Here is a 10773-nt window from a genome sequence, read left to right as displayed (position 1 = left end):
TCGTAACTTATATTTGTTATCTCGAATATTAGTTGTATTTCTTTAAACACGCAGAATTCAACTATAGATGGTTTTATGGTATTTATCGTTGATCTTCGATTCGACGTCCAAATAATTATCCGCACGAATTATATGAAAATTCTATTAATGTTAAAACTTTATACAAACACTACGATCTCGCTCGTTATAATCACTGTATAACTTAATTCACACTTAACGATATAAACTTAACATATAAATTTATATAATATACGAGAAAAATTCACTTATATACTGGGAGATGTAGTAACACGAGATATTAGATAGATTTTACTAGTTGTGTGTTCGTAAAAAGAATGCGTTAATAGAATCACGCTCGCCCTTTTAAGGGTTTCGTAGAAGAAAATAGGAAATAGAGGGGGAAGAATTCTGACCAATTGTAGGTATAGTTAGGGTCGTCGGGTGGGAGGATTTGTGCGCGCGTTGATTTTTCCGAAAAGTCCTTTGCATTCCTTCCCACCCCTTACCGTTGTATAGAAAGTCCCTTTACTGACCTGGATCAAATTTTGAAAAGCATTCTTCTTACTATTGTATCGCTAGACTATTCTGAAGGGTATATTCTAAAAAAAAAAAAAAGAAAGTTTTTCCATCCGTTTTAGGTTTTAGAAAATCTCTTTTATTCGGGAACAAAATTTTCTTGCCAGATGCTTTCGAGGACACGATTTCTCTTTTTTTTTCTTTTCCTAAAAAAACACTGCATTACAAAAACGGTTACTAGCCGAGAACGGAACAAAATTTATCTTCCCGGACAATGTTTTAGACATATGATCGAAAAGGAACACTCATTCAAAGATCGTTTCCAACTGCGAGGAAAATTTTCTTTTTCATCAGGAAAACATGAGGTCGAAGAATCTATGATCAATTCGTTTGAAAATTTTTAGCTAACGCTTTGAGATTATTCCTGGCTATTTTTCCTGAAGCCGTATAAGGCATGTTTTCTAAAAATTTTACACCAGCTCGTAGATGAAATTTATCCGTCATATTTCTTGCAACGAATTCCTGAAGTTCTCGTTCGGTTACCTAAATATTCATCAAAACGTTATAAAATGTTAGAGATATCCACAATAATTCAATTATTCTTTTTCTAATTTACTTTTTTATCTTTCCAATAGACTCTCGTACCTTCGAATTAGGAACCTTGGTAACAAATGCAATGGGGTGTTCATCATCCTCGCGATGGGGTACACCCACAACAGCAACATCGACAACATCGGGATGTGTAAACAACAAATTTTCTATTTCATTTGGTGAAATTTGATTACCTTGGTACTTCATAGTCTCCTTCAATCTGCCCATAATAAAAATTTCACCATTTTCGTTGTAATAAGCAAGATCACCTGTATGCAGCCATCCTGTAATTATAACCGTTAATTAAAGTAAACGATTTCAAACAAATTTGTTTWTTAGATTCTTTTCATATCGTTGTTCATTTTACCATCGGCATCTATTGCATCCTTGTTTGCTTGAGGATTATTGTAATAACCATTCATAATTGTTATCGATTTAGCCAACATTTCACCTTTTTTATTTGGACCCAATAATTTTCCAGTTTCTAAATCGATGATTTTAATTTGAGAATTTTCCAATACTGTTCCAATGCTACCTGCTTTGTGATTTGGTTTTGTAGCCGATACGATGGTACCAAGTTCGGTCATTCCTAAGAAAAATGTTATTATTTATTATTAACTTTTCTTAAGTTCTTTGTGGATAAATATAATAATAATTTATATTTACCAAACATTTGTATGATATCGGCATTTGGTATGCATTCTTTAACTTCATATTCACTTTGCTTAGTAAATATATTTCCACTAATATTAAGTTTTTTAATACTAGATACGTCGTATTTTTTAAAATATCCTGACTTTAATATTCTATTCACCATGCTAGGCGACATAAAAACCCATATAACCTTTGAAATCAATGATTCGTCTTTTAACATATTTTATATTTATAAAATAAAAAACATACTATTACAACACGAAACATCATATAAATCAAGTCTTTTAGATTATAATTAGATGAATCGATCGAGAACTGTTAAACATTTTAGTTTAATATTATTAATAATTTTTCATTACATTACGCTCTCTCTCTCTCTGATCGTACCTTATACTTTTCGATAATTTTACACGCCGCCTCCTCTTCGAATTTAGGATAAAGTAATTTTACGCAATATTTCGAAATACCACTCAATGTTAATAAAACACCAGTTATCCAAAAGTATTGTGAAAACCAGAGTGGAATTCCTTCGGCGTTCAAACCATAGGGCAAAATGACATTGTACAAAAATGCAAAATGCGAGATTAGAACTGCTTTAGGGGGCCCAGTTGTGCCAGACGAATAAAGAAGTGCAGCTGAATCGTGTACGTCATCTATTGGTGTACATTCGAAATTATTCACATCTAACTTGCTATAACTATCGAGAATTTTCGAATAGGACAAAGCATTCGAAGATTCACCAAATACGACGATTTTAATATCGTGATTTTCTAGTTTAGCAGCTTCCAATATAGTATCCACCGATTTTTCGTCAGCAAAAACTATTTTTGCACCGGATAATTTCATGTAGTAACGTGTCTCTCCTTAAAAGAAAAAAATTGTTAGATAAAATTGTATATTCGTAGAAAAATGCTTGAAAAAATTCAACAAGACTCACGTATATCCATTGTTGGATTCCAAGGTGTAAATATTGCACCTACGCAAAAAGTAGCAAAGAATGGTGCAAAACTATCCATAGTAATGGGAGTGCATAAAGCAACGACGTCATTTCTTTTGATGCCTTGTTGACGCAACCAAAGAGCACATTTTACAGTATAATTATACATTTTAGAAAAAGTATACGCTTCTTCGGTGATCACATTTATCTATTAAGATAAGTGTAAACGATTAAACTATATTCTTATTATCTCAATTCGTTAAAAAACGATTTATCAAATTTTTTGCTTGTTCAAATTGAAGATTGCATTATCATTACTGCTTATCAAAATAACAAAATAAGAATTGATAAAAATTATGTTCTATAAATATTCTTACTAAAGAAACAGGCAAAACAATTAAATGTTTTCTTATCGTTTCAATACTGTCGTATCTATTCAACAAATGATACACTTTAATCTCTATTTATATAATATATTTGTTATTTACCGATGGTATACGTTATTCTTAATACAGCAAATAAAATATATAGATGTTTTCGATAAGATAAGAGATCTGTTTTCTAATTATTAAATTAACACCTTATGTAATATAATTTTGTACCTACCTGACCAACAAAGTCGGGTCTAGCTTTCATTTTATCTAAAAGTAATTGTCCAATATTCGTGTATTCCGTAGAAAAAGGTACATTTTTGCCTATAAGTATATTATCTTTTATAACAAAATCGCGATCACTCTGAAATAATCAATTTACAATGATTTATAACACGTCTCTGTTGAAAATGTATTACAAACAAAATAATATATTTTTGTTCGCAAAAACGTTTGCATTCATTTTAATCAATTTAAAATCCGACTTTTAATTTGAATTTGTTAATAGTTGTAATTTAGTGATAAATACTTACGGTATTCGATATATTAACCATGCTTGCTGCCGGTTGTAGACTTTGAATCGGATATGCACTCACAATTATATTACACTGCGTTTTTGCGTTTAATTAAAAGAAAAATAACTGCAACAAGTATGATGCGTATAAATCGTAAGCAAGTAAACCCAAGTTCTGATATATGTATTACAGAAATAACATTGATTGCTCAATTCCACAGTATCATAGACATTATTGTGTAGAAATAATACAATTCAATTATTATGTAGTACGTTTTTACGCGTTACGATCTTTATTTCATTTATTTTCGGCTTTCACTGTCTGTTTTCTCTTCTGTTCAGAATAAATCTTTTTTCACGTTGATAAAATATCAAGTCAAGTCAAATCAAATCAAATCAAGTCAAGTCACGAGTTCTATTTTATTTTGCAGTTTTTCGGTTAATTACTAGCGTGTAATAATCTAGATCTTCTAGAACGTTCTTAGATTCTTCGTATTTTTATTTAATTATATGTTAGCTAACTGACTGTGAGCAAAACAATATCATAAATAACAACCTAACGCAGTAAACTTGTGATGCTGAAGTAATTCGCGTTCGTACGATAATTCCTTACTTATAAGATATGTTACACTTTCCCTCTCTCTCTCTTTCTTTCTCTTTCTTTCTCCCCTACCAAATGTAAGAGAAGTATCGAATAAATCACAGGATTGATTGGCACGAATAAAATTGTGCATTTAATAAATTATAACATAATATATAATTATTTCAATTAAAAAATTTCCTTGATCATTACTGTGTGAGAATATTAAGAAGAAAAGAAAAAAATAAATATATATATGTTATATATTTAGAAAATAATGTTGAATTTATTCTGAAGTTGTAAACGTAGTTTGAATGTAGTAAAAAAAAAGTAGAGTTAGATTTATTCATTCGTTTGCCTCAAGTCGACACGTGTAAATGGATTTATGCACCAATAACGTTATGTAATAATTGTCGTGTCTTTTTGTATATTATCTTTTTTTTTTTTTTTTTTCGTTTTTCTGTATAATATATACGAGTTTTCTCATACATATTTACAATAGCATGCATAGACATATGTATAGTTTCGTAATTATTCTATTTTAAAAGAGTATTTTAATATATTAGTATTTTTTAAAATTATACTCGGAATGTTGTACAAAAATCATTCGACCGTGTTATTTCTTATTTTACTATTATGAGAAAAGGAATTTTATTGGAAATTTTGTTTATTCGAGAGAACAAAAATAAAGTGAATACACAATACATCGTAATGCGTATAAATCTGCAATTTGATTGGATGTATCCCCTCCCAACCGATCACACGGAAATTCTTAGCGAGTTTTTAATTCGAAAATATGAAGTCAGTAAATCAATTAGGTATATTATTAACATACTGTTACGTTATAAAAATGATCTGACTTCAATTATAAAAAAAAAATAAATCGAATAGTGATCAATTCGTTTGATAATTTTTAGCTAGCACTTTAAGATCTTTCTTTGCTATTTTTCCGGAAACCGTGTAAGGCATTTTTTCTAAAAATTTCACACCAGCTCGTAGATGAAATTTATCCGTCATATTTCTTGCAACGAATTCCTGGAGTTCTCGTTCGGTTACCTATAAATATTCATCAAAACGTTATAAAATGTAGAGGTATCCACAATAATTACATTATTCTTTTTCTAATTTACTTTCTTATCTTTCCAATACACTCTCGTACCTTCGAATTAGGAACCTTGGTAACAAATGCAATGGGGTGTTCATCATCCTCGAGATGGGGTACACCCACAACCGCAACATCGACAACATCGGCATGTGTTAACAAAAAACTTTCGATTTCCCATGGAGAAATTTGAATACCTTGATACTTTATAGTCTCCTTTAATCTATCGATAATAAAAATTTCCCCATCTTCGTCATAATAAGCAAGATCCCCAGTATGAAACCATCCTGTAATGATTACCGCTAATTAATGTTAACGATTTCAAATAGGTTTGTTTATTAAATTCTTTTTATATTGTTGTTCATTTTACCATCAGCATCTATCGCATCCTTGTTTGCTTGAGGATTATTGTAATAACCATTCATAATTGTTATCGATTTAACCAAAATTTCACCAGTCTTATTTGGACCCAATGATTTTCCCGTTTCTAAATCGATGATCTTAATTTGAATATTTTTCATTATAGTTCCAACACTACCTGCTTTGTGATTTGGTTTTGTAGTCGTTACCAAAATGCTAATTTCGGTTAGCCCTAAAAAATGTATACGATTTTAATAATGAAATTAGCTTCCCAATTCTTATTGACGAATTCAATTTATATTCGAATAATATTGTCTTCATCGTACCATAGTGTTGTATAATATTGGCATTTGGCAAGCATTCTTTAAGCCTAGTTTCACTTTTAAAGCTTAATGGTGTTCCACCAATCACTGCTTTTGTAAGACTGGACATGTCATACTTTTGACAATATCCTGACTTTAATATTCTATTTACCATGCTAGGCGACATAAAAACCCATGTAACCTTTGAAATCAATGATTCGTCTTTTAACATATTTTATATTTATAAAATAAAAAACATACTATTACAACACGAAACATCATATAAATCAAGTCTTTTAGATTATAATTAGATGAATCGATCGAGAACTGTTAAACTCTTAAAAAAGTTTAATATTATTAATAATTTTTCATTACATTACGCTCTCTCTCTCTCTGATCGTACCTTATACTTTTCGATAATTTTACACGCCGCCTCCTCTTCGAATTTAGGATAAAGTAATTTTACGCAATATTTCGAAATACCACTCAATGTTAATAAAACACCAGTTATCCAAAAGTATTGTGAAAACCAGAGTGGAATTCCTTCGACGTTAAAACCATTCGGCAAAATGACATTGTACAAAAATGCAAAATGCGAGATTAGAACTGCTTTAGGGGGCCCAGTTGTGCCAGACGAATAAAGAAGTGCAGCTGAATCGTGTACGTCATCTATTGGTGTACATTCGAAATTATTCACATCTAACTTGCTATAACTATCGAGAATTTTCGAATAGGACAAAGCATTCGAAGATTCACCAAACACGACGATTTTAATATCGTGACTTTCTAGTTTAGCAGCTTCCAATATAGTATCCACCGATTTTTCGTCAGCAAAAACTATTTTTGCACCGGACAATTTCATGTAGTAACGTGTCTCTCCTTAAAAGAAAAAAATTGTTAGATAAAATTGTATATTCGTAGAAAAATGCTTGAAAAAATTCAACAAGACTCACGTATATCCATTGCTGGATTCCAAGGTGTAAATATTGCACCTACGCAAAAAGTAGCAAAGAATGGTGCAAAACTATCCATAGTAATGGGAGTGCATAAAGCAACGAAGTCATTTCTTTTGATGCCTTGTTGACGCAACCAAAGAGCACATTTTACAGTATAATCATACATTTTAGAAAAAGTGTACGCTTCTTCGGTGATCACGTTTATCTATTGAGATAAGCGTAAACGGATAAACAATATTTTTTATTAGTATAATTTATTACAAAACAAAATACTAATATATTATTCTGTCATCAAGTAGAATTTTTAAACAATTTTTTAACCACATCATTTTCTAACTTTTATATTTGTTTTTAATAGAAAAATTGTCTACTTACCTGGCCAACAAAGTCGGGTTTAGCTTTCATTTTATCTAAAAGTAATTTTCCAATATTCGTGTATTTCGTAGAAAAAGGTACATTTTTACCTATAAGTATATTATCTTCTATAACAAAATCGCGATCACTCTGAAATAATCAATTTTTAATGATTTTTAACACATTTATATATTATATTATTCAACATTTGGATGATTTAATAATCGAAATTTGGTGATTAACACTCACGGTACTCGATTGATTGTTCATGATATTTCTTTGTACACTTTTTATCGGAGATATATACTCACAATTATGTTACACTATGTCAGTACGATTAATTTAACGAAACCAACTTCAATAAGTGCCTTATATATAACTTTTTTAATTATGGGAAGGTAGTGACTATGAGACGTCTATCAAAACACACTAATATGCAGGAACGATAACTTACAATGATAAGTACAAGCGATAACAGATGATAATAAAAAAAATGTTTGTTATCGACTTTACATTTTACTTGACGATTCGTAAACATTATGTAAAATATCCGAATCGTTCGTGAAAAAAATGCATATTAATGATTTGAAAAGTTTATCTTATCAAGGCAGCAGTAAAAAACGGTTAAAGTATTTATAACTGCAAGTCATTGAAATAATTTCCTTATCTATGTACTTATGTAAATCTCAAGGATCCAGAGATACGTATAATAAGAAATGCATATTTAATGCATTTAATTGAAAATTGGATACAATTTGTATTGTTTTAATCATACAAAATGTACAATTGTATAGATTTAATTAATTAAATTTGACAACGTAATGATATTTTGAAAGTAAAACAGCTACTATCTTGATTATTTCCAAATATTATTTTTGTAACAATGTAATCTACTTCTTATGAAATCGATTTTACACGTAATCTCGAAAATTAAGTTTAATTGGTCGAATTTATATTTTACGTTTACGTAGATATTAAATACACGTTTAATTAAATTCATCGAATTCATATCGCGTTATAATTTTATTTATAACAAGAATAAAAATATATATGGAAAGGTATAACGTTAAGATTGTAATATCTTATTATAATGGCAATATTTTGCATATATTTTATTTACGATAATTTATATAATCATTGTTAAATAATACGTTTTAAATAAAATAACGTTTGAATATAATATTACTTTAATGTTCGTGTATTTCGAGATATTATAACAGCTTCCGTGATTTATTATATTTCGAAATTCAAACGTGTCTTTTTTTGTTTGTTTACAAACACAATTGTCTATGAAAACATTTAGTACCCGTGATGTCAGTAATATTTTAAGAAGTAAGCATCAACTTTGAACTTTCGAAAGAAAAAATATCACAAAAACTGCTACATTTCTAACAATAAATAATCTAAATGTAATATTAAAAGAATGTTTAAATCTAACCTGTTATCTTATTTGAAACGCATTATTATTATTATTAGAAAATTTCTCTTTTTTGTTAATTATAACACAATAATTCGATATTAAATCCAACGTTGTATGCCTTTTTTATTTTTTAATCGAAGTAACATTTTTATATACGAACAAATAAATAATTATACGATAATCCGAATTGAAAGATATTGTTGTATTATTTTTCAAATTTGCAGTTAGGAAAAAAGACAAATCGTAGAATAATATTTCTGATTCGGGATGGACGTGCACGATTCCCCTTCTTTTCCTCTTTGCTTGTCTATATATATATATATATATATAATAGCATTGATTGATCATGAGTCCATTCAACCTAACCCCACCTTGCATGATTCCCCTTCCCAACGAAACTCTTAAGTTCAACGATTCGCTATCTATTATTTTAATTGTTTTAGTACTCGCCCAGTAAATTTTGTGAACTATGATAAAAACATAGTTAATCTCATAGTTTATCTCATTTAATATCCAATCGATACTTTGCTTAGATTTTTTCAAAGTTCACGTTATATCCTAAATTTTGATAATTTTGTCAACTGAACATTGATCGTATTTTTAATTTATCAAAATAAATAAAAGAAAATGAATGATTAATTAAAATGACTAAAGAAAATTGTTAATATAACATTCGGATATTTTACAAATATAAGCATTAGTTATCTATGAATTATAAATATAGAATAGAATAAAGGAAATAAAGAAAAACGAAAGAAATATTATATTTGAAATATAAAATATATATTTGAAAATATTTTGATAGAAAAGAAATGATTACAATATATGTTAAAAAGATTTATTGTGAAACTACAGGGCTGGGCTATAATATTCAATAATATTACAAATTATTTACAAATGATTTTTTATTTCGTAAAATAACCTTCCTTTAAAACGTTCCTTTAATTTGTCCTGTAATAACTGCTTATTTAATTTTCGTCTTAGTATAATATTGTAACGAAGGTTCAAAATTATTTAAAAGTTAATCATTTTTCTCATGACACAATTAAAGATTAATTAATAATATCATATAAACAATATTTTTTTCGGTTCCGTATTTGTAAAAGATTTAAAATATTACTTTCTTATAAGTTTACAAAAAAAAGAATCTATAGTCTTCTCTTTAATCGACAATTTGAGTAAAAAGGAAAAGAACAGTTTTTGTTTTCTTTTTGTGATTTTAAATATCGCGTAAATCAATCTAATTATAAAAAAAATGCTAATATCATTCTATTTGACAATCGAAATAATGAAAATCTCTATCTTTACAATACGGACAATAATTATTTTCGTTTAAACGTCGAGAGAACCTAAAATTCGATTTATTCCATATAGTTTCAGCAATATCCGTTGCTTCCCATATATTTCGTGGTTTTCTTTCCGACAATTCTTTACGTAATCTTTCATTAGACAATTTTTCTAGAAATATTCTAAGAGAATTTTTGTGCATAGTTTCTATCTGATTTTGAGCAAACACGGGTGCGAGTTGACTTATGTATGTTCGTACAGCACCCTGGAATATTTTTTCTAATCTTTTTCCAAACATCATTGGGGTTTCGTAAAATTCTTGTTTCGAGTTAATCAATTCGTACATCCAATCAATTTGATATGCAGGCACAAATGTTCGTTTTATTGCTAACAATAAATTATGGAAGTCCATTTCCTTATGAAGAAGTTGTTCTCGCGGTTTACCTTGGATCTTAGAACGAATGACATTGTTCAAATTCAAAATATCACGTGGATTTATTCGACGATATGCTCTTTCACAAGCTTCCGTAAATACAGTTGGTTCATTATTTGTTTCATCGAATATTCCAATATCTTTGGTGGCTTCCATCACCGATAGATATTTTTTTTCATTTTTATTTGTTTGTGTTTTATTCTCTTCCTCGGATTCCGATGCATTTACGTCGGAATCAGATGTCAGGAAAAAGTCTATTTCCGAATCGAGATCCATTCTATAAAAATGAAAATAATAAAACGTTAGGTGTGTTATTATATATATATAACACATAATTATATGTATATAATTAACTAGTAATAATATATATATATATAGATAATAAATAAATATATA

At 28.8% G+C, this 10773-nt stretch overlaps 1 protein-coding gene across 1 annotated transcript; it reads right to left on the bottom strand.

The window, feature by feature from the left end:
- Window positions 1–632: 632 nt before the first annotated feature.
- Window positions 633–7551, bottom strand: LOC106791736 (gramicidin S synthase 2-like). Its single transcript, XM_014757608.1, has 16 exons — window positions 7487–7551; window positions 7259–7387; window positions 6881–7088; window positions 6331–6806; window positions 5952–6129; window positions 5636–5857; window positions 5323–5552; window positions 5088–5219; window positions 3603–3695; window positions 3305–3433; window positions 2699–2906; window positions 2149–2624; window positions 1774–1951; window positions 1475–1696; window positions 1162–1391; window positions 633–1059 (listed from the first exon to the last, which is right to left on the bottom strand). Exons 1-16 carry the CDS (start codon window positions 7505–7507, stop codon window positions 898–900), a joined length of 3294 nt encoding a protein of 1097 aa, XP_014613094.1. The 5' UTR covers window positions 7508–7551; the 3' UTR covers window positions 633–897.
- Window positions 7552–10773: the final 3222 nt, after the last annotated feature.

Source organism: Polistes canadensis, unplaced genomic scaffold (assembly GCF_001313835.1).
Source record: "Polistes canadensis isolate GaletaPanama2010 unplaced genomic scaffold, ASM131383v1 scaffold_338, whole genome shotgun sequence".
Taxonomy (NCBI): Eukaryota; Metazoa; Arthropoda; class Insecta; order Hymenoptera; family Vespidae; genus Polistes; species Polistes canadensis.
This window is presented reverse-complemented; position numbering and strand designations above follow the sequence as displayed.

Excerpts from the sequence above, each read along its gene's own strand:
- LOC106791736 (XM_014757608.1), bottom strand. The coding sequence starts at position 7,507 with ATGAACAATCAATCGAGTACC. Across the intron at positions 5,220-5,322 it reads CCAAGGTTCCTAATTCGAAG|GTAACCGAACGAGAACTCCA; the intron begins GTACGAGAGTGT and ends GAATATTTATAG. Across the intron at positions 1,952-2,148 it reads AAATTATCGAAAAGTATAAG|GTTATATGGGTTTTTATGTC; the intron begins GTACGATCAGAG and ends TTGATTTCAAAG.